The sequence below is a fragment of the Bos taurus genome, chromosome 28 (genome assembly GCF_002263795.3).
Source record: "Bos taurus isolate L1 Dominette 01449 registration number 42190680 breed Hereford chromosome 28, ARS-UCD2.0, whole genome shotgun sequence".
NCBI classification, from domain to species: domain Eukaryota; kingdom Metazoa; phylum Chordata; class Mammalia; order Artiodactyla; family Bovidae; genus Bos; species Bos taurus.
This window is the reverse complement of record NC_037355.1, coordinates 26831960-26856570: the sequence shown is the minus strand read 5'-3', so window position 1 is coordinate 26856570 and position 24611 is coordinate 26831960. Positions and strand designations below refer to the sequence as shown.

Below are 24611 nucleotides of genomic sequence, written 5' to 3'. Positions count from 1 at the left end.
AAAGGCCAGAGACTGTATGATTCCATCTCTAGGGGATGCCCAAAAGAGACAAAGCTCTAGAGAGGGAAGGTCGATTAGTGGTTGCCAGGGAGCTGAGAAGGGGAAAATCGGAGTGACAGCTGATTCATGGGTATGCGATATTTTTATGGGAGTGATGGAAGTGTTCTAGGATTAGATAATGGTGATGGTGATCCCATTAATGTGGGATGTAATTGTGATGGTGATCACAATAATGGTGATCCCACAAAATTGTGAATATAGTTCAAAAAAAAAAAAAAACTGAATTGTATACATTTAAATGGACTTTCTCTCTATTAAAAAAAGGCAGTAACAGCAGCCTTAAGCCCCAGGCTGGCTGGCTGCCCTTGAGGGGATGAATGGCTCTGGTGTTTGGTAGCCCCAAATCCCAGCCAAGGAGCCAGAATTCTGGCTACGGGCACACAAGCATCCAGGTTCCAGTGACCTAGATGGTGGGAAGAGGGCTACAGAGCAGGACTGTGGGTTGAGGGGGGACAGGACAACATTAGGAGCATGGGAACGTGCAGGGCACAGCCTTCGAGGTCAAACCTTTCATCTTAAACAAGAATGTTAAGTGGAGACAGGCACACCCAAAAGAACTTCACATACCAGGCTTAGACCCACTGCTCGCCTTAAAATAACAGAGTGAGTCACAGGTTTTTAAGAAAGTCCCCTATCATCCTTGTCTTTCTAAGGAAGAACCCAGATGGGCCCAGGGCACAACACCACCCACAGGAGGTACAGCCAGGCAACCCGACGAGGGGGAGACAGGGCAGCGTTCAAGGCGTGAACCCCACCTGGAGCTCAGTGGTCTCAGCCTCCCAGTCGTTGATCATGGTGGCCGACTGTGGAGCTGGTTCCAGGCTCACAGCCCTGGAGTAGGACTTCCCCAAGGTCTCTCTCAAAAGGGAGGATTTGTGGTCTTTTGATTTGGAGCTGGCCTCAGATAAAACAGAGCCCAAGAGAGACTCGTCATTCCCTCCAGGAGTGGTGGAGGTAACAGTTCGGGTCACCACTGAGCTCCTGAAACCCTGCCCAGCCACCCGAGGCTCTGTCCAACCCCTCCCCCATCATAACATAACTGCAGAGCCCTCCACCGTCATAACATAAGTGTGGCGTCACTTAAGAGCAACACAGGGAGAGCAGCTGAGGCTTCAAAGGACGCATTGTACGTGGGGACTACTGGTTTCCAGGCATTCCTTCACGCTGGGCCCAATTCCGCCAGGGCCCAGGCAGGAGGGTGTGTCACTCATGGCCAGATTCCACCCAGGAATGAGGGTGGAATCCACGCGTGTCCTCATGGCCAAAGGGGCTTTGAGACAAACCTCAGTTGGACTATGAAGTTGGCACAGGCCTAGGACCATTCACCACTTCACTGGCTCAACCATGGGTCCTGCGTACTGCTGGTGGGCAGGCTCCGGTGCTGCTCACTGGCTACACAGAGGCCCCTCTCAGAGACTCTCACCCCAACATGGCAGCAGTTACCTTAGTAACAAAGCCTTAACAAGAGCAACCATTCATCAAACATCTACCAGGGGCCAAGCTCCATGCTGGGAGTTCTATACACATTACAACATTTATAACATTATAACACATAAAACCTCAGAGTTAGCAATGATCATCCCACTTTACAGATTAGAAAAACAGGTTCAGAGATGTTAAGTAACTTGCTTAAGGTCACACAGTAAACAATACTGGAGGTAGGATATCTTTTTCTTTTCACATTTAAGCTGGTTTTTTTTTTAACTATTCATTCATTTTTTTGGCTGCACTGGGTCTTCGTTGCTGCTCACGGTCTTTCCTCTAGTTGCAGCAAGTGGGGGCTCCTCTCTAGGTGGTGCCCGGGCTTCTCATCGCAGTGGCTTCTCTCGGTGGAGAGCACAGCCTCTAGGGCATGCAGGCTTTAGCAGTTGGGGCACATGGGCTGAGTCGCCCCCTGGCATGTGGAATCTTCCCAGACCAACAACTGAATCTGTGACCCCCGCATTGGAGGCAGATTCTCAACCGCTGGACCACAGGGAAGTCCCTGGAGGTAGGATTTTTAAACGGTCCTTTGGACACAGAGCTGACTCTGGTGGCCTGACCCCAGGCAGTCTCCCTACGAGTGCCCTAAGAACCCCCTTCCTGTGGTTCCCAGGGGTGGAGATGATTTCCAGCGGGGAGAAGCTAACTGCAGTCATTCCACCTTCTGTCCTGGCAGAGGAATAGCCTTGCAAAGCAACGCTGAGCCGCTCCGAGACTCAAGGACCTGTGTTCAGAGGACTCAGGTAGCTCCTCCGGCCCGCACTCCAGCCTGCTATCATAGCCCCTACAACAGAGGGCAGTTTCCTGCTGGTGCAGTAGATCTATATGGCCCAGAGCCATTACACCAGTGAGAAGACTGAGGCCAGGAGTTGAAAAGCCCAGGCCAGAAGTTACCTGAAAACATCCCTGCGATGTGGAGGGAGGTAGACCTGGCGCCTCCGACCACAGCCTACCTTCATTGTGAAGGTCCCCGAGCGGCTCTGTCCATCGCTGCCTGACGACTTCCCGCCGGTACACCACGTGCTTCCTCCCGCCGGCCTCCGCCTCCTGCTGCCCGCGCTCGAAGGGCTCGATGAAGTAGTCGGTGCTGTCCGTACGGATGAGGCCGGCCTGAACCAGGGATGCGGCAAGCGGTGGGGAACGGGGAGAGAGCAGAGATGTGAACACACGGCAGAACAGGCGTGCGTGTGTGTGCAAATGAGTGTGACCACACGAGAGCAGGCACTTCCTCTAGGGGCTTGGGGGCCCTCAGATGCCAGCAGGGAAGTGGGAAGAGGGTGTTAGGCGGCCAAGCAAGGGCCCGCATGCCCGTCACAAGCAGAGCAGAGCCACTTTTCTTTTTCTTTATTTCTAATTGAAGGATAATTGTCTTATAATATTGTGCTGGTTTCTGCCATACCTCAACATGAATCAACCATACGTATACATACGTCCCCTCCCTCTTGAACCTCCCGCCCACCTCCCTCCCCATCTCACCCCTCTAGGTTGTCACAGAGCCCTGGCTTGAGTCCCCTGAGTCATACAGCAGATTTCCACTGGCTATCTATTTTACATATGGTAGTGTAGATGTTTCCAGGCTACTCTCTCCTTCCCGCCCGCCCTCCCATCGTGTCTATAACAGATCCACTTTCACTGTGCTGTGCGCTCACGGGGTGCACGTAACAGTTCCTCTAAACAAAGGTGCATGCGTGCTAAGTTGCTTCAGTCACGTCCAACTCTGCAACCCCATGGACTGCAGCCCGCCAGGCTCCTCTGCCCATGGGATTCTCCAGGCAAGAATACTGGAGTGGGTTGCCATGCCCTGCTCCAGGGGACCTTCCCAACCCAGGGATTGAACCTGCATCTCTTATGTCTCCTGTATTGGCAGGCGGGTTCTTTACCATCAGTGCCACCTGGGAAGCCCCCCTAAGGTGGGCACTGGACCCCAGTTCCAGCAAAGAGTGCTGTTATTTCAGATTTAAAGCATGTGTGCGTGCAGCTTGTGTTTGCTGACAATAAACGAGCGAGGACAGTGCCCCAGGAGTGTATGCTCAATGTTATGATCTGATTTCTCACCTGCATCAAAATAGTTCCTTAAAAATATCAAGTGCTGGCTTTGGAAATAAAAAAACATAAAAATATAACCTTGGTCGAGCCCCGCCAACATGTTATTAGGTCCCAAATGAAGGCAATATTCACAGGGTAAGTGAAACATATAATGAAATGTGTGTGAATACATGTGTGGCTATACAGTCTCCCGCCCCCGCGCACACGTCAGCTCTATAAAGCAGTGAGGGACACCCACCACGGTGCCTGGAAAATAGGAGGCAATCCTTAATAAATACTTACTTGTTGAATTCCTTCACTCATTCAACAAACACCTATGGAGTGCCTACTACATACCAGCCCTGTGCCAGACACTGGGAATGCAGCTGTGAACACAAAACAGGGAATGAAGGAAACCATTTTTATAAATCTATTGGGCCTTCCTGTTTGAATAGGAGCTGCCTCTTTTTAAAGCAGTCATTACTTTACGCAACTAAATCCCACCAGTTTTCCCACCTCGGCCTGTTTTGAGCTTGCTTCTTAGGGAACTCCCGTCAAGGCTTCCTGCACACACGACATCGAACCTCCCAGAGCAGCCCATCTTCCTCCTGTCCTTCCCAGCTATGTCTCTTCATCAAACTGCCAACACCATCTTGGATCAAAACCAAGATAGCTGCCTTCTGCACCAATCAGGAGGCCAAAAAAGTGTTCCAGGGAAATTAGCAGCATTACCAGAGCAAGTCTGGAGCTCCTCAAGGTAACCATTTTATCAGGGACGCTCAACTGTCCGCAAAAGCTCCAGTCTGCTTATTAAAATGTCAGCATCAAACTCTATATTAAGCAGGCGTCCTTTCTTTTAAAATGCTTTCTCTTTTTAACTTCTGCACCTGCCACGTGCCCAGGGCAGTGAAAAACAGATGATGAGGCCCAGACTTCGGCTGTGAGTTGTTCATCATCTGAACGGAGGAGACCACAGAGAAGAAGATGGCCAAGCTGTTGGGCTTGGTGCTCTGGCAGGTATACCTGATGGACAAGGATCCATCAGGCTCATGGTTGCAAGGGGCAGAAATTCAGCTTGCACCCTCTTGGACCAAAGGGGAGCATATAGGTCCCTGGACAAACCATGGCAGGGGCAGGCGCTGGAAATGAGGGGCCCAGTGCCTTGGCTCTCTCCGCACCCTCCTCACGGCCCCTCTGCATCAGCTTCACTCTCCCAGACAAGGTATGTTCTCACAGGTACATCTCTGCTCTGACACCAGAGACAAGAAGGCTTTTCTTGCATAGTCCCCCATCTGGTACAGCCCAGGAGACCTGTGGTTAGTCCGGCCTGACTCACACAGTCACCCGGGGATTGGTAGTTCTTGCTCGATCCCCATGGCCAGAGGGAGGGTAATTACTATGGTGAAAGAAGGGAGAAACTGACAGGGTGGCAAAAGAAACCCACAGGAGCTGGAAAGGACACAGCAGGTAAGGGACCTGGATGAAGATGTAGGAGCAGGAAGGTCCATGTGGGGTTGGGGAGGCATTCAGGCTCATGGGCAGAGGCTATGCCAAACCTGCACAGAAAGTGTGTTAGTCAATCAGTCGTGTCTGACTCTGTGTGACCCCATAGACAGTAGCCTGCCAGGCTCCTCTGTCCATGGAATTCTCCAGGCAAGAATACTGGGCTGGGTAGCCATTCCTTTTCCAAGGGATCTTCCCGACCCAGGGATCAAACCCGCGTCTCCTGCATTGCAGGTGGACTCTTTACTGTCTGAGCCACCAGGGAAGCCCTGCGTAAATGATGGCCAAGTCAAAGAGCCTCTGCCACTGAGGATATGCACAGCCCCTGAAGGAAGCCATTCTTCCGGGTACACAGGGCAGCAGGGCCCAGGGCTTTCCACCCAAAGCTACTGCAGCTCAGCTGCCAAGAGAGACTCTCCACCAAGGCCCCCACCCATCCATCCCATCCCACCTTCTGTACTCCTGTCTAATCCCCAAGGTCAGTGCTTACACCCCACTGAAGGCCCTCTGGACCAAGCAAAGCAAGAGACCCTTACAGCAGAAGTCAGATGACCTGTGCTTCATCCTGGCCAGACTCACACAAACCCAGGCTCACTGAGGGTTGCAGCTGCTCTCTCTCTGCCCATCACACCTCTCCTCTAGCAGAGACGAGTTCTCTAGACCAAGGGGCAGAAGACTCCATTCAGCGACCGCCCTCCCCCACCACACACACACTTCGCCGTAGCCTCCCCTATTCTGGAACTTGGTTAACCCACTGCCCCAGAAGATTCTTCAGAATCTGGCATTCCCTGTGCCCCATCACCCACTGAGTCACCATGGCCACCAGACCTCAGGGCCTCCCATGAGGGTTGCAGGGTACAGAAAGATGCACACAGAATGGGCTGGGCTACAAGGCACTCCCTTGCAGCTCACGTTCCCCTTTCAAGATCACCATGTCTGCCCCAGTCTCAGGCTTCAATACCTAGTCAGGGGACCTCAATTATTTGCTTGGATGCCTCTAGTGACAGAGAGCTCCCCCTCTCAAGATGTATCCTGGTCTCTGCAGGGACACTGTTATTGTCTTACTGAGCTGAACACACTTCCCTGCATTCTGCCCTTTGTGAAGTCTTATTACCATTGCTAGTAATAAGTTAGATAACATCACTGACTCAATGGACACGAATTTGAGCAAAATCCGGGAGACAGTGAAGGACGGAAGAGCCTGGTGTGCTACAGTCCATGGGCTCGCAAAGAGTCGGACACGATTTATCGACTGAATAACAACACTAAGAGTGTCTGCCACTCACATTTACACATCTTAATTCATCTTTACAACAACCCTATGAGGTAGGCACTGATATTAGACCCATCTCATGGATGAGGAAACAGAAGTATGGAATGGTTAAATAACTTGCCCAGAGTCGCTCATCAAGTCAGGGACAGCACTAGAGCAGAGCTCCGCTCCATGTGGCTCTTCATCACCAGGCTCCATCACCTCACCCATCCCGGGCCCGCTCCTGACCTGGGGGCCCATCTGGAGCACAGAGACATTGCTCTCATAGTCCCATCTGCAAGTTCCTGCGCCTCTGGTTCCGACCTTGCAGAGCAAACAGGTTGTTCACTTCCCACCTCTGGGCAAAAACACTCGATGAAAACCAGTCCACCTTCTACCACTGCCGTGAGGATGAGCAAACGCTTCAGCACTCAGCCCTAAAGGGAGCCAACCGCACCCACTGCCCAGGTGGCTGCTCCCCTGAAAGGACTCCCACCTCACACAGCAGCTCTGCTCCACCAGACAAGGAAGCCCCGGGATTCCTGGGACTAGCCTAGCCCCCACAACACGTCCTCGGGCCTCCCCTCAGGGAACAGCTAGAAGAACCCCTATTTTCCCACCCCAGTGAACTGTTTAGGGAGAAGACCCAAGGCCCTGACATGCAACCTGGAAAATAAGCTTCAAACCTCTTTGTAACTGAGGATCTCACCAGCCCTCCCTGGCACTGAAGGCAGGGCCTCCCAGTGATCATCTTCATGTATTTTGGGCATCACGCCCAGGTCTTGACAGGCAGTTCCAATCCAGGTCTGGGCTCTCTCATAGTGTCTAAGACCCTCCTCCTGGAGAAGGGATAGGAAGGCAGGCCCAGCCACCAGATCAGGAGGCAGCCTGGGCTGGTCCCTTCCAAAGGCCCTCAGTTTCCCTGTCTGCACCAGGAGAGGTTTGGCCCACGCTCCCCTTCAGCACTGCCCTGGCCAGGAAACCAGGCACCACTCAGGGCAGACAGACTGGCAACGGGAACTTTCTGGCTCTCCTCCTCCTCTCCAAATTACTCCTGTCTCTCAATTTATGAGATGTTTATATTTCTGAAAAGTGGTAGCTAATTTTAAGACACTAAAATCAAATCAAATTTCTGTATAAGAAATCAAGAAACAGGGAGAAAATAAATCCTGGTAGAATGGAAAATAAATGTCAGCCATATCTGTTTTCACCCATAACTTATTCTTCTGGAAACAGTAAGCAGGAAATATATACTGGAAAGGCTCTTCATGCAATAAAAACAACAACAACAAATAGCTGACTCTATCCAATTGGGCCACACATTGTACAGGCCCTCAGGCAATTTCTCCAAATAGAAACCCACCAGCGGGCAGGCCTGGCCCCCTCTGCCCTGGTCTGGACCCTTTAACACAGCTGCTTCTGAGGGCCCTTTCCTGGAAGGTGCATGGCTGATGGGGGGCCGGTTTGAATTTTCTAATATGGCTGGGACATGTTTTTGGTTGCAAAGGTGACACCTGCTGCTGCAATCTTCATCCAGAGGCCTTCAGGTCATGCTAACTGTGGTTTTCCAGTCCGATTTCCCCTCAGGAAAAAACCCAAGTCCAAAGCGCAATTCCAGGTCACCTGAAGGAGACAGGTGATGACTGGCTAGGTGACTACTGTGGATCATAAATGAGTCCATGTGGTTACCAGCAGCTATCTGTCATCAGGGTGAGGTCCCAAATACTTCAGCAGATAACTGAAGTCACATTATTTTGAAATTAATATGTACATGTTAGAATAACATGTTTATTCTAAAACTGCACATTCTTGCATGTAAACTGGGAGGGGAGGGTACAATGAGCCAACAGACAGATCTCCAGGGAGACCACAGAAAGAGATCCCAAGGGATTCCTTGGACAAGGGTAAGGGTCTATCTGCGCTGAGTCAGGTGCAGAGACAGTGAGCAAGGGTCAGCTTGGGTCCAGGTAGAGCCAGTGACTTGGCTCTCAGAGGACAGCTGCAGGTCCTCTGGGAAAAGGGAATCCTGAGGTCCTTTGCTTTACCCTCAAATTGGCTAATGTGTGTCAAATGCCCAGAAGGAGGGTCCATTTCAAGATCGAGTAGTGGGCCAGTCTCCCCTTCCTTCTCCTTCCAAAGCCAGTCTCTGTGGAGCCTCCCCAGAAGGGAATCAAGCAGTGCAGCCCACCCCCAACCCAAGCATCCTGCCACCTCCCAAGGAGAGTGTGTTCTCAGGCTTGAACTTGGTCTGGAAATTCCATCACGAGGCTTTTACTGCCAGCTGTGCTGTCTTAGGTTCTAGGCTTACAGCAAATTTAACCTGAAACTATGCCACTGGAGGAGACAAAAGATAACCCAGCAAGTGGAGGCTGGTGCGATGCACACAACTAGGAGTGGCATGAGAATCAGAAGTGGCTTCCACCAGCTTCTCCCCCAATATAGCCACCTGCTTCTATCCCCGGCCACCGCCAGCCAGGCTCCCGCCAAGACCACATCACCTGCTACAACCTCAGGAACTCTGACTGTGGGTATCTCCTTCTCTCCCTCGTAACTCCAACATGCTGGCTCCAGCTACCATTAAACTTCACTAAGACTTCCAACACATGACCCCACCATTCCACCACTGTCAATCTCCCCTCCAAGTCCTTACTTCCCTTCTCATCACCTTGGACTTCTCCATCATGATACATAATAGTTCTGCAAACACTCATAACTCTCTTCCACTCTTCCCTCCATCCTGCTCTCCCAGAGAAGCCTCTGTCCTGGTTCAACCCAAGTCTCCACCCACTCCACGTCTGCACACTGACAGAGGAAATGCCCATGGTGCCCACGGGTCTCCTTGAAATCAGGGGCCAGAGCTCTCAGGTGAACCTGACGCTGATCCTGCAATTAGCATCCCTTTTTTCAGCATCACCAGGCCCTCCCTCTCTCCTGGATCATTTCGCTGACACATGAATGCACTTGATCTCTGTGAAATTCCCTCCCAGCCCTGCCAGCTATGGCCAGGGTCTCTTTTTCCCTCCACAGCACAGCTGTCCACGCTTCTCACTGCCTCCACTTCTGTGCCTTGTACCTCTCCTCCATCCACCCCAGTGGGGCTTCTAGAACCAGTACATCCTGGAAACTGCCCTCGTCATAGTCACCTGAGACCTCATGTGTTCAGAGCCAGACATCGTTTCTTTGTCCTGGTCTCTCTCAGCTCCTCCAGCCACACACATGCTCCCTGGGGACTTCCCCTGATCCCACAGCTTTACATATCATGTATTTGCAGATACCTCCCAAATTACATCCTCAGCCCTGACCCCTCCCAGAATTCCACGGAGGAATGTCCAACAGCCTCCTTGATAGAGACCCTGGGCTTCCGCTGGGCACCTCAGCCTTTAAAGCAGACCTATTCCTCCCCTTGCCTTCCCCATCTCAGCAAATGACACTCTTTTGCCTAGTTGCTCCAGTCAAAAATCAAGGGGACAGGTGGACCCCAGGGATTAGGTTTTTGCAAGTCTTCCAACCTCCCTCATGGTTTTGTTAAGTCTGTTGGATGAAAGATGCATCCAACAGAGCCTGCAGGGACCAGCCCCTCTGAGAGATCACCCTGGGGCACTGTCTCTGATTCATGACAAGTGTTGGGGGGCAGCCCTACCCACAAACCCCTATACCCTGAGGCCATCCTTTCCTCCCTCAATAGGCCCTCATGTTTTCATGAAGCATCTACTGCATGCTGGGCTTGATGGTGGGGTATAAAAACACAAGAAACCAGCCTCAGCTCTCCTTATGAGCGACATATCTAACATATATGAAGAACACTTACTGCTCAATAATAAAAAGACAGCCCAATTTAAAACTGGGGATAGAGGGACTTTCTGGTGGTCCAGTGACTAAGACGCCATGCTCCCAATGCAGGGGGCCCAGGTTCAGTCCCACAAACCGCACCTGAGATCCTGCTTGCTGCAACTAAGACCCGGCACAGTCAAATAAATAAATTAATAAATACGTAAATTTTCAAAACAAAAATAAAGCAAAGAAAAAAAAAAGAAATAAAAATGGGGAAAGAATCTGAGCACTTCTTTAAGGAAGACATACAAATGGCCATTAAGCACATGAAAAGATGCTCAGCATCATCAGTCATTATGGGAATGCACATCATAACCACCATGAGATACTACAACCCACAAGGATGGCTAGAATCAAAAAGCCAGAGGCTAACAAGTGTTGACAGGGATGTGCAGAAACTGTAACCCCCATACATTGTTGGTGAGAACGTAAAATGATGCAGCCGCTTTGGAAAACAGTCTGGCAGTTCACCAAATATTAAACAGAGCTTCCACATGAGCCAGCAATTCTACTCAGTATAAACTCAAGAGAAATGAAAACGTAAGTCTGCAAAAACCTTTACACAGCGTCCACTGTAGCCAAGATGTGAAACAACCCAGGTGCCCATCAGCAGATGAATGGATAAGCAAAAGGTGGTGTGTCTGTACAATGGAATGTTATTCAGCCGTAAAAAAGAAAGACATGCTGAAAAATTCTACAACATGGATGAATCTTGAAAACATTACGCTAAGTGAAAGAAGTCAGTCACAAACAGTCACATATTATACAATTCCATTCATGTAAAAGTCTAAAACAGGGAAATCTATAGAGACAGAAAATAGATTAGTGGCTGCCAGGGGCTGAGGTAATGAATTTGGGGTGACGGGTGCTGATAAAAGACACAGAGCTTCTTTTTTAGAAAGTGAAAATGTTCTAAAATTGAACATGGTAATAATTACATGGGCTTCCCAGGTGGTGCAGTGGTAAAGAATCTGTTTGCCAACGCAGGAGATTCAGGAAACGCAGGTTCGATCCCTGGGTCAGAAAGATCCCCTGGAGGAGGAAATGGCAACCCACCCCAGTATTTTTGCCTGGAAAATCGCATAGAGGAGCCTGGTGGGCTACAGTCCATGGGGTCGCAAAGAGTCAGACAAGACTGAGCACAGATACACGATAATTACATGGCTCTGTGCATTTAATAAAGAATCCACTGAACTGTACACATTAAATGGGTGATTTGCATGGTACGTAGACTGTATCTCAATAAAGCCGTTAATAAGGCTGGTATGCACAGAGAGATACGAGACAGACAGAGAAACGACATATACACACGGAAACAAGGGACACGCAGCACCCAGAGCACAGAAAGGACAATACACACAGAGACACAACACACGAGCAGGCGAACAGCACACATGCCCTCAGCCGACTCACACGCAGGAGGCTACAGGCTGCCTGCTCCACGGAAGCGTGACTCAGCACAGCCAGGATGAAAGCCTGCGGACGCTGAGATTCCACATAATTCAAACCTGATGTGAAGCCCCAAGCCACAGGAGCTCTGCTGGACGCTGGGTTGCCAAGGCCTGGGCCCAAGCCAAGGAGAGTCTGAACGCTGATTCACGCCGAGCTGCAGCCCCGGGGACAGGCCGGAGGAAGGCACCCTCGGAGGATGGAGCTGGGAGCTGCCAGGCTTGGCCCCAGAGAGCAACACACACCCCACACGGGCGGCATCAGAGCCCCAGAACCGCCCGAGGCTCACAAGAGACACAGGAAACTGAGAGCCTCCACCAGCTGGAGGCAGTTTTCTGGGATGAACCCTTGCCGGCTCGGCCCACTCCCAGGGTCACGACCTCTGCAGGCCCCATACCATGGGAGCTGCCAGGTGAAAGGCTAGGGAAGCTGTGGTGGGCCCATGCCATTGGCAGCAAAGATCCTGCTCAAGAAGAAGCAATGTAGTGGCTCAATACAGAGACCCTAGAGCCAGGATCCCTGGGGCCTGCCATGGTTCAAACCATGGAGTCCTGGACAAGTTACTAAACATCCCTGCGCTTCACGACTATAAGGGTACTGATCTTATGAGTTGCTTGGAGAAACACACATGGAGAATCTAGAACAGTCTGAGCCAGCAACACAGCTGTCTAAGTGTTAGAGTTTGCTGCCATGATTAGCACGACTATGATTCCAAGTGGGCCTGGGACTACCAGTGGCTCATGAAGGGAGCAACATTCTGGAACTACGGATGGTTCACCCCTAAGTCCTGGCTCCACTGCAACCTGGCTTTGACCTGCTCAGATCCCCTGTCTGTACACAGGAAGAAATCCCTGAGAAAAAATACCAATGGTTAAGCATCCTTAAGGAAAAAGTCCTTACTAAGAAGAGGCTGGTTCACAGGAATCGTAAATGTGAGAAAGAACTTGGGCAGACAAATAGAGTCACAGATGTAGAGAACAAACTTACGGTTACCAAGGTGGGGAGTAGAGGGTGGGATGGACTGGGAGATTGGGAACGTATAAAATAGATAAATAATGAGGACCTACTATACAGCACAGGGGACTCAGTGCTCTGTGGTGATCTAAATGGGAAGGAAATCTAAAAAAGAGTGGATATATGTATAGTATAACAGATTCACTCTGCTGCACAGCAGAAACTAACACAACACTGGAAAGCAGCTATACTCCAACAAAAATTTTTAAAAGGAACACAGGCTGACAAACGGAGAAGGCAATGGCACCCCACTCCAGTACTCTTGCCTGGAAAATCCCATGGACAGAGGAGCCTGGTAGGCTGCATTCCATGGGGTCGCTAAGAGTCGGACACGACTGAGCGACGTCACTTTCACTTTTCACTTTCATGCATTGGAGAAGGAAATGGCAACCCACTCCGGTGTTCTTGCCTGGAGAATCCCAGGGACGGGGGAGCCTGGTGGGCTGCCGTCTATGGGGTCGCACAGAGTCGGACACGACTGAAGCGACTTAGCAGCAGCAGCAGCAGCAGCAGGCTGACAACAGGTTAGTGGAAATGCACCACCCAAGTGTGAAGTTGTAGGCAATTTCCTTCTCTATAAACGTTTAGGTGTCTTCTAACTTTTCTGATTCCCCTATCTAAACAGGAAAGATGATTCTGCACAGAATGCTTGCCTGCTACAATGAGCAACTAAAAATTACACAACAATGATTTTAAAACAAAGTTTAAAAGGAAATAAACCCAGTGTCGCCCCCGTCTGCTATCACCCAACCCCCTTGTAAAGGATGTAGCAGCTACACCGTGAGTGAAACACCTGTGGCTGGGACCCAGCCAGCACCCTTCCCAGCTGGGCTGTTGTTGTTCAGTCGATAAGTCGGGTCTCACTCTCTGAGACCCCATGGACTGCAGCACACCAGGCTTCCCTGTCCTTCACTATCTTCCAGAGTTTGCTCCAACTCAAGCTGCTGGGTGATGCTTTCCAAGCCTCAGTTTCCACTCCTGAAACTAAAGGGAATGATATAATGAGGGGAAAATGTCCCCTCCTGAGGCCCAGCAGCAGGCAAGGCAGCCTTTCCCTTTCCTTCCTTCTTCAGCCTGGCTCTCCTGATTCCCCATCTTTTCCATCAAACACAAAGCAGACTTTTCCAGAACGCTATTGCAGTGGGTCTGACTCCTTGATGCCCATTGGTATCACCTGTGGAATCTGCAGAATGCCTGATGCCCACAGCCCAGACAAATGAATTACATCTGTGGTGGGGTTGGGGGAGCAAAAATCAGTAGTGTCTCAAACCCGCACAGGTGAATCTAATGTGCAGCCAGGGCTCGGAACCCCTGGCCTCAATTCTGGAAGCTTCCAAATGGTGTAATGGTACCAAATGGATGTTTAAGTGATCATGTTTCACAAAGAGAGCAGTAGCAGCAGGCAGTGTTTGACCAGAATTAGTTTGCCATTATACAGGAAATGGGCAAGAAAGACAGAGAGGGGACAAAGGACGATGAGTACACGCCCTGACCGAATGGGATGCGGGGAAGGGAAGTCCAGACAGGCCGGGTGACTGCACACTTGTTACACCATGAGCATCTCCCTGGGCTGAGCATGGCCAAACATCACCTGGACCAAATGTGATCTATGCCTTAGGTGCTGTCTCAGAACCTCACCACCCTCTCTCCTCAAGGTGCCACTCCACTGTGAGTGAAGAGTGAGTTACTAAAACTGCCCTGAGCTGAGTGTGTCTGGGAAGCAGGGAGGGAATCTGTGGTGGTGTGGCCAGTGGCCAGTCAATGATGTCACAACCCACCAGTTAGGAGCCCACGGTGCAGATTGAGGATAATTAGTAACAATATCTTTACTATGATGCTGCTGCTGCTGAAAGCAGTGAGTGATTCTGTCCTCTGGCCCCATGGAGGACAGAGTTGCTTAGATCTTCTTGCAACTTCTTCCAGCTTGGCAAATGTGCTTAAAGGGAGGGCGCTCGCTTTTGATGATGCCCCTCCTCCCAGCAGCAGGGGTCCTGGCCCAGCAGCAGGGCAGGGCCTCACCTGCAGGTGCTCAGAGAGTCCCTTTGTGCGGCAAACCCCCACCCTGGAGCCCAGCCAGGGTCCAGGGCAGACCTTGCCAGGCTGGCAGCCGCCACCAGTTTCCATTCCCCATGCCCAGGAGCCACGTGGCTCTGAAGCTTACCCTTCTATCACCACCATGGATGGCCCACCAAGCTTGGGTTAGGAGCTCTGCCTGGCCCCCTGGTTGGCCCAAAGTCCTGGCAGCAGTGGGGGCTTCAAGACGAGGAGACAGTAACCAGCCCTCAAATGCCAGGAGGCAGTGTGGCTGCCAGGTCCTGAGCTGGCGAATGGTTCCCCGCATCAAGGCCTGAACTCTACAGCTCAGATGCAAGCCAGAGGATGGCGGGGTGGCGCCAGGAAAAGGTGCAGCTACAGCTGAGGGCTGGGCCTCAGCAGGTCACAGAGGCCAGGGCTCCCCTCTGATCCACCCTGACATCAGCCTACTCCAGAGGGCCCTACAGAAGGCACGTGAGCACAGGAGAATGGAAAGATGAGTGGATCTAGATGCCTGAACTCCTGACAGGCTCCTGACAACATTTAGGCATCATTGCCTTCCTCTACCAGAGAGAGAAGGCAATGGCAACCCACTCCGGTACTCTTGCCTGGAAAATACCACGGACGGAGGGGCCTGGTAGGCTGCAGTGCATGGGGTTGCATAGAGTCGGACACGACTGAGCGACGTCACTGTCACTTTTCACTTTCATGCATTGGAGAAGGAAATGGCAACCCACTCCAGTGTTCTTGCCTGGAGAGTCCCAGGGATGGGGTAGCCTGGTGGGCTGCCGTCTATGGGGTCGCACAGAGTCCGACACGACTGAAACGACTTAGCAGCAGCAGCATCAGCAGCCTTCCACTACAGGGGGACAAGTGGACAAAACCACATTAGCTAGAAAGCACCATCAAATGAGGCCCATTGTTATCCTTAACCCTGCCCAGGGCCCGGCACCATTAGCATGTTTTCCAAATTTTTCAGAACTCTGACACTTCCCCAGAGCTTGTTTGTGTTAACCCCTATTACTAGCAGTTCAAATGCCCACGTCCCAGTCACTCATGCCACTCACCAGGTTCCCCACTGACTCTACTAGTTCACTTACATCTCTGCAGTTTACTTCCCCTAAACCTTTGTCTGTCATACCACTCATTCATTCCTCAGATGATTGCTGAGCAGACCCCATTCCAGGTGTGCAGGGGACACAGCCAAAACTCCCTCCTCACCCGGGGCCGACCTTCATCAGAGGTGAGACAGGCGATCCATAAGAACATGGTACACCCATGGGGAAACAAGAAGCAGAGGAGAGAACTGGAGGTTGAAATTTTAAATAAGGGGGTCAGGGAAGATGTCACTAAGAGGGGACCCTGGAGGGGTGAGATGAGGGGTGGGTGCATGCAGCATCTGGGGAAGGAGGAGAGTGCAAGGGCCATGGAGGGATGCCAGGGGTGTCACAGGCAGCCTGGAAGGAGGGAGGCTGCCCAGGGCCTGCTTGGCTTCTCCGGGAGGAGTATCATGGGGAGGACTTGGCTCCAACAAGACTGCTCTGGCTGCTGATGGTAAAGAGATGGCCAGGGGCATGGATGGAAGCGGGGAGGCCGTTAGGGAGGGCACTGCCATCGCCCTTGGACCACCCCACCACTTGTTATTCTTGTCAAGCCCTGTTTGTTTCCCTTTGGGGATTATTAGCGACAAAAATCCCCCCTGCTGAAGCCAAACGGGGCCTGTTTTGTACCGGGACCCATGCTTGTCCACGCTGGTCTCGTGCCCGTGCCCTGCAGACAGCTCTGTGGACCCCTTCCGGCCCAGCTCAAATGTACACATCACTGCCCCCTCCAGTGGCTCCTGGCAGATGCTCTACCCCTCCCAGATAAGTCTGTCTGTCCCTCTTCTAGATGTGAGCTTCTCCATCGGGGGACAAATAATGATCCACAACACAGGACCAACTTCGGAACAAAATCACCTTCAGCAGACATCCTCGAATCCAAGTTTCCAAAATGAACCCTCTTGGGCCCTTAATGAGAGAGACCTCTCTCACAAAATGTGGCTGTGGCTCAGCGGACAGCCTCGGGACTGTGAATTATGAGGTGACGAAACATCAAGGGCTCAATGAGGTTTCTCTGGGCTGGAGGAGCTAATTCAGAGTGTGGGTTCCTGCCAACCTCAAGGGACGGAAATGAACTTCTCCTGCGGGGCGGGGCAGCCTGGGGGTACAAGTGTCTTCTGGACAGATCAAAGGTACAAATATTTGGCTGGCTTAAAAGCGAAAACTGACAAAGGGCTTTAAGTAACCCGTTGGGAATAAGGTTTGCATTCAGAATGACCGTGCCCTAGCAAACACTCCTACCTTCAGACGTTTCTCTAAAAGGGCCTGTTCTACTGACCTCTCTGCCATGTTATGGAAAGCAGAAGAAAAGGAGACCGAAAGGGTTTTCATGTTCCATGACAAGCAATGTGTGCAGAACAGCAGCCCACTGCCCTCCAAAATTACGAAAATGGACACAACAGTGCAATGGCCACTTGGCGCCAACAAGCACCAGGAGGTTTCATCTGAGTGTCAAGTCCTGCTAACAGGGAGGCTGGCTTTTTTTTTCCTCTCTCTTAAGGGGCTTCCCAGTCTTCAGGACAGCGACTTGAAGAAGTTGAGCCACTCACATTTACAGTGGGAGCCTCACAAACACCCCCACTCACAAGGCACAAGGACTCCCAGGACCAACCCCCATGGGGCAATTGATGGACCAGTCCCTTAAGCATCTGTGTTCTGAAGTCATTGTCATGGCCACCGAGTCCTGGCCTTACAGGGTTTATGACCTTGAGGAGCAATTCCCGTTTACTAACTCAGGAGAGGCTACACGGGATCGTGGCGGGGTGGGTGGGGAGCGCTGGACGGGGACTCAAGGCCCTGAACCCCCTTGGCCCTGATGGTAACCACTGTGTGACCCTGGGGGAGTCTCCCTTCCCTGAGCCTCAGTTTCCTTGTCTGTAAAGTGAGGAGGGGAGGCCCCCAAAGTCTCTTCCAATTACAGCTGCCCACACTCAGGCCAAAGTTAGGGTGAACTCTGGCAATGAAGCTGAGCTGGAGGTGTTCATAACATGAGGGTTATTTGTGCTGATAGGGAGCTCCTTGGAGCTGCCTGAGATGAGGCAGTCCACAAATATTACCATTGTTCTTCCTCTTGCTGTTGTTCTTGTTGTTTCTAAGGCTTTAAAGGCAGGGGAAGGCCTGCATGCTGAAGATAGAAGGCCAGGCCTGGCAGATGGCTTGGGAACTTTCCACTGCAGGGTCCAGGGAATGCGGAAATTCCCCGAGTCCTCACCAAAAGCCCACCCCTGGGCCTGGACCACACTGAGGCTGGAAGGCAGATGGGACGCAAGCGCAGCCCCCACCACACTCACCAGCCCACAGAGCAGCCCAGAAGCCACCCTCCCTCCAGCCAACCTGAAGATGCCAGGGAAGAAAAATAAAACCAGCCCCCAGACCAGCCCCCCCTGGAATGGGAGGCCGGCACTGCTCGGAAGGAGTGGCAGTGAGCTGATGTCTGGCTTCTACTCCATATCCTACGCACATTATTAACCCAGGGCAGACAGCAAGGCACAGCCATGGGGTGACTAGAACGGCGAGGCTACAAGATCAGATGCCTTGAGGAGTGGAAAACCACCCAGGACCCAGGCCCTGGGCCACTCAGACGGAGGCCGCACTGGCCTTCTGGGAAGCAAGAGCACTAGAATGAGCACCCAGGGGTCTGGAAGCAAACCCACTGTGGAACCTGCCACAGTTTCCGTATTTATCCCAAGAGATTCACAATAATAGTAGCAAATGCTGCCACTTACTGTTCTGGGCGCTGAGGCACCACTTTTAAATGCCTGATTTCTAATCAGCAAAACTACAAGGCAGGGATGCCACTTTACAGATACAGAAACTGAGGCTCAGAGAGATCAACCCACCTGCCTGGGGTCTGTCTGGGAGAACAACTGCAAAGATGGCTACACGATTCCTCCTATCCCCGAGCCCAGGCACGCTGCTCCTCCGTCTCTGGCGGGGGTGAGAAGATGCCAACATGAGCTTCATGCTGCTTCTGAAAGCAAGACGCCCGTGTTCCCTCTCTCATCCGTCGGCTCACACAGCATCCACTGGAGGTCTACCCTGCGGCAGGTGCTGGGGTCGTACAGACACACGGGTCACTAGGCTCAGACCCTGGCCTTCAGGAGACTAATGGGAATGTTCCAGGGGAAGAATGCAAACTGGGGCAAGGAGCAAGCTGCAGCCTGAGAAAAAATGAACAGTCCTGGGTAAGGCTGGGAGCAACGGGCTCTGACCTCCCAGCTGAAGGCCCAGAGACCCCTCTGGGGGTGTCACACAGAAAACTGGGGTGCTCTTGACTTCCTCTCCTCTTCTGTCCCACACCCAATCCCTGAGACTGGCAGACTCAACCAATAAATCTACATCATCTAATAGCAAGTGCTGAAACCTATCAGGTACTAGGCTAAAAGAGCCCTTTGCACACATGACAACTCTTATAGAGTGACTAATGTCATCCTCACTTTACGGATGAGGAAACGGAGGCATAGAGAGGCTCAGCAATCGCCCAAGGCCACACAGCAGGAAAAAGGTAAGGCTGGGATTGCAACCAAGGCAGTCTGGTTGCAGGGGTCGTGGTCTCATCCCCTGCATGTACAGCTCACTGGCCAAAAAAAAACAAAACATGCCATATTGCTACACTGGGCCCACACCCTGTCTTAAAATATAGAATACTTTGCTTAAAGATCTCTATTTCTGATTTCCCCTTAAAATACTTAAATGTGATACCAGACTGCCACTCCCTTCAAACAGGAGTTTGCCGCAGCCCCACCTCTCCCCTAGCGCTTGGCCCTCTTCTCTTTCTTGTGTTACGCCCTGCTCCTGAAGTCATGACCTCCCTTGTATCATGAGCCCAGCCCCGTGCTCAGCATGCAGAGAAATCAGACAGTTCTTGAGTTCTGGGAAGCGGGTGGCCCAGATGGCAGATGCCTCAGCAGAGGGAAGGGGAGAGCCCTGTGGGAGGTGTGAACAGAATGAGCAGAGGCAGGGTCTGCAAAAGGACGTGACAACCCACCAGCCCAGCTGGGGGTCTGCAGAGCAGGCACCACCACCAAGGCTGGAGGGGCACGTGGCACAAGACGACAATCTCTGCATCAGTGCAGGGCAAGATATCCCCTGCCCCTCCCATGGCTGTTGGCACAGACGTGTAGAGACAGGCAGCCCGCAGGTCAAGACGTATGGGGACAGGCATGCTGGATGGTTGGATGAGGGCATCTCTGAAACTCCAAGCCTCATACTCCACATCCCAGGACAGGCACAGACAGCAAGGCAGGGCCAGGGGCTTCCCAAGGAGCTGTCAGGAAAGCTCACTTACTCCCTAACCAGCAAGGAGCAAACCCAGGGCAAGGATGGATATTGGCACAAAGACACCAGTGAGTCGCAGGCAAACCTGCTACAATGGCATTGTGCTGGGATGCAGCTGGGAAGATTAGCATGGTCCCCAGATACGAATGTGACTTCTGCTTACCATCCTCCCATGGCTCCCTACGGCCACGGGGCAAGGCTAAGCTCCACAGTGAGGCACAGCTTCTCTAAACTACATTTTCATCACTCCCTTCTTCCATGGAGAGCTGTGAAGACTCACCATTTCCTGAATCCTATGAAGACACAGGATTTCCCTCCCTATGAATGCCTACAGTTCCTACCTCTTAGCTTTAAAAGCTCTTATTGATGCTTTTATGCCTTTATACTCGGCCCAAAAGTACCCTCCACTGTGAAGCCTTCCCTGAGTTGAGTTAGTCACTCAGTTGTGCCCAACTTTGCGACCCTATGAACTGCAGCTCACAAGACTCCTCTGTCCATGGGATTTCCCTGACAAGAATACTACAGTGGTTTGCCATTTCCTGCTCCAGGGGATCTTCCCGACCCAGGGGTCAAACCCAGGTCTCAGCTCAGTTGGTAAAGAAGACTTCCCTGAGCACCATTCTTTAGTACTCACCTGCAGGACACCTACCAAGTACCTTATGCAGAACTTGTTTTATGCTGTCTACTGTGCATTATTTGTCTTCTCTTTAAATTGTGGGTTCTGGAGTATAGAGAGAAAGGGGTGTGTTTCAACCCTGCATCACCAGAGCCTGGTCAAGGACCTGGCTGGGGCAAGGGGCCCACAAATTGTTAACAGAATGCTCCACTTGGCACCTCCCAGTATCCACCTGCCCTGGAAAGTATCTCTCCAGGGGCTTTTACAGACCAGTCATTACACACTCCCATGCACTGAACAAGCAGCATTTGACGCATTCTGCAGAGAAAGTTGCTGTAGCAGAGGGGAGGCAGGACTTGGCCAACCTGGGAACCAGAGGTAGCCTAGGGCTTACATCAGAGAGCATTGATAATCCACATACCACTGCAGTACAAGGGACTTGAACAATATTTACAGTTATTTCTCGGAGAAGGCAATGGCACTCCATTCCAGTACTCTTGCCTGGAAAATCCCATGGACAGAGGAGCCTGGTAGGCTGCAGTCCATGGGGTCGCTAAGAGTCGGACATGACTGAGCTACTTCACTTTCACTTTTCACTTTCACGCATTGGAGAAGGAAATGGCAACCCATTCCAGTGTTCTTGCCTGGAGAATCCCAGGGACGGGGGAGCCTGGTGGGCTGCCGTCTATGGGGTCGCACAGAGTCGGACACGACTGAAGCGACTTAGCAGCAGCAGCAGTTATTTCTCACCATTAATGACAACTGTAATTACTGTAGTAATTACTATAAAAACAATAAATGTTACTATTAACAATCCCCATATTTTAAGGCTGCACCATATATCAGACACTTCACTTTTTTACTTATCTTATTTAATCCTCTGAACAACCCTATAGATGACTGTTCTCCTTGCCTCCTTAAAGATGAGGAATATCAAGCACAGAGAGATTTAGAAATCTATTTAAGGTCACACAGCTAATCTGCACTAGAGTAGAGCGACCCCACAATTTCTGCCACCCTAATGACTAAAAATCATTTTTCCTCCTAATGACTAAAAACGCCTGTTACAGGGCTTTCCATAGGCCAAGTACTATTGATAACAGCTTTATTGAACCATAATTCATGTACCATACAATTCACCCATTTAAAGTACAGATGTGATAGTTTTTAGTATCTGCATAAAGTTGTGCAACCACCACCACAAGTTTAGGACATCTCATCACCTCACTGAGAAACCCTGGACCATTTAAACCGTCTATCCCCAATACACACTCCCTCCACCAGGCACTGTGATTCCATTTTAAAGACAAAAGGACCGAGGCTCAGAATGCTGCGGGGTCTTCCACATTAGGCAGGGGCAGGAAGCAGAGCCGACATCAGCCTCCCCTGCCCTCTCCCCACACTGCCTGCCAGGGGTCTGTCTCCTCTGTAACCCGTTAAAAATGCACGTTCTATAGAGGGTGGAAAACAGAACCAGATGATGACAAATCTTCCACGTGCGGCTGCTTCCGCGCCAGGCCCGTGACTCACAGGGGCACTGAGGGCAAAGGGAGGATGTGAGGCAGTCTGGCCCCCATCACCCCAGTGCAGAGGTGGCGAGGCTCAACCCCAGGAGGCAGAGACAGCAGTGGGGTAAGTGGCCTGCTGGAGGCTGGCAGCCTGGGTTCCAGATGGTTCACAGGGGCCCCACTCTGCTAACCCCATTCCTGCAACCCACAATCCCTCCAGGACTCAGAAAGAGGCCCCCACCCCAGGCTTTCATGTGCTTCCCAGGACTTCAGAGCCACAGTTGCTAGCAGAGGGTCTATTCTGCATCTGCCCCCAGCCAGGGGTCCTGAGATGACCCAGGACCTCCCTGCCTAGAGACCCTGAGGTTTAGGGTCACAGGAGCATTGGGGGGACTGCCGCTTTTGATTGCTTCTCTTGCTCCCCAAGAGCAGCCCTGCAGAGTGATCCAGCAGGTTGCTGCCACTGCCTGGGCCCACTCCCAATCTGGGACCCTAGTGTCTGACAGCTGCCCCCAACCCCAGAGGAAGCCCTCTACAGGTTCGACTGGGCCTCGCCACATCCCTTATTCTCCTCCCCTACACATCCTTAAGAACGCCCTGTATCAGCAGTTCTCTCTTGCTGACCAAGGGCTTGATACTTTCTTTTGTGTTTATAATGTCTGAACAGTCTTGAGCCAATGCCACCTCCTCTAGGAGTCTTCCTTGATGACCTAATCAAAACAAATGGGTCTTCCCCCTGCTGCCTCACAAGACTGCAGTCTGTCTGCTTTTATGTCTGAGTCCCATTACCCTCCAGACTCATCCAGGGCAGGGATCCTAGCTTCCTCATTCTTGAGTTCCTCCTCTGACCCCCTCCCGACTCTGACACACTGGGTCTTCCAGCAGAGCCAGTAGGAAGTAAGCCAAAGTGCCTGCTCCTCAGTTTCAGGTATGAATTTAACCGCAGTGCACAAAAGCCACCTATGTCTGTCCCGGTGCCCATGGTGAGTGACTCTGGGATGACAGGAGAAGTGGAAGAGGTCATGTCACTGCCTCCCACTGCAGATTCCAGCTGAAAATGAGGATCAAGTCACCCATTTAGACACAGCGCTTTTACCAGAACAGCTCAAGTCCAAACGGCTGCAAGTCTGTCCACACAAAGGAGGGTTTGTTCAGACCATTTACAACTAGAAGGTCTGCCCAGCCATAAGGGCCAAGCTCAGGACTAATGTCCTTCATTTCTGCACCTGCTGCCCAGCCCAGACCTGGTAAGAACAGATCCCAGGCCCCGCCAGGAAGGGGCAGTCAACTACAGACTTACAGCAGTCTTGCTTCAAGCTTCTCCAGCAACGCCTGCCCTGTGTTGCAAAGTACCAATGCCAGAGGTGGAAGGGCTCTGAGCTTATCCAGTCCAGGCTCCAGGATACACCCAGGAGGCAAGGGAGGCCCAGAGCACGGTAGCTTGCCTGGGATCACACAGTCACGTCTCCCAACACGTGGCCCAGACTCTTCTCAGATGACAGGTGGCCACATCGCTGCCCTGGGCCCCCTCTCCCTTCCTGTGCTTCCTTCAAGGTCAGAGCAGGGCCCACCTGCCCAATGTGTCTTCTAGGATCCCCTTCCTGGCCCCACCAGCATGCTGGCAAGCTCTTTCCTCTGCCCAGAACGCCCTCCTCACCCACTGGCCCTAACAAACTTCTATTCATCCTTCAAGGCCAGTTCAAATATCATCTTTGCTAAAACAACAATAATAATCGCATCTCCTCCCCATGACTCAGTTTCCCCACCTACGTAATGAATGAGCTTAACGGCGCACATGACGTATGTGTGCTGCACCTGGGCTGCGGCTGTGGCTGGTGACCGTCACTGTTCTTATTTGTGTCTCTTGCACTTTCTTCAGTCTCCCTGTGGAGCCTGCCTGTGGCCAGCTCTCATTACGTATTTTTCCAGAATGAATGACTGTATTTAGTATTTAAGATATGGGGTTAAAATCCAGAGGGCACATAAAGATGCAGAGTTAAATCTGATCATCAGAAGGGCTGCACTGTGGACTCTGAACCCCAAGGTGACTCAGCTGGGTGAGCGTGAAGAACATCTGATCTCACGGGACACAGGGCAGTTTTCTGGAAGGGACTGGAAGTGAGGAAATCCCTGCCTGGGCAGCGGGCCTCTGTGCTGGACCGTGATCCCTGCCAGGGAACTGGTCGGGGAGATTCCTGAGAGCTGGACTTAGGGACTGGTCTCTGGGGACAGCTGAGGGCACAGGCAGGGGCCCAGCCCATGACGTCCACTTCTTCCTCCCACGAAAGGCAAGGGGACCAGGCAAGCCACTCCTGGAGCCTCAGTTCTACTGCGGAACAGGCTTCCAGAAGCCTATCTGTGGATAGCCTCCAACACCGGATCCAACTTCTGCAAATGTCACACAGAATAGATTTCCATCTGCCCGCAAGCAGCGAGGGCAGCCCCTCCTTGGACAAATG

General features: G+C 51.8%; 1 protein-coding gene across 2 annotated transcripts in view; it reads right to left on the bottom strand.

Moving 5' to 3' along the window:
• ADAMTS14 (ADAM metallopeptidase with thrombospondin type 1 motif 14) overlaps positions 1–24611 on the bottom strand; it is a 95251-nt gene that overhangs the window by 65996 nt on the left and 4644 nt on the right. For both annotated transcript variants that reach the window (XM_005226362.5, NM_001192247.3), the window contains exon 3: positions 2496–2652. In XM_005226362.5, coding sequence (XP_005226419.1) covers positions 2496–2652 — 157 coding nt within the window. The remainder of the gene's footprint in view (positions 1–2495; positions 2653–24611) is intronic.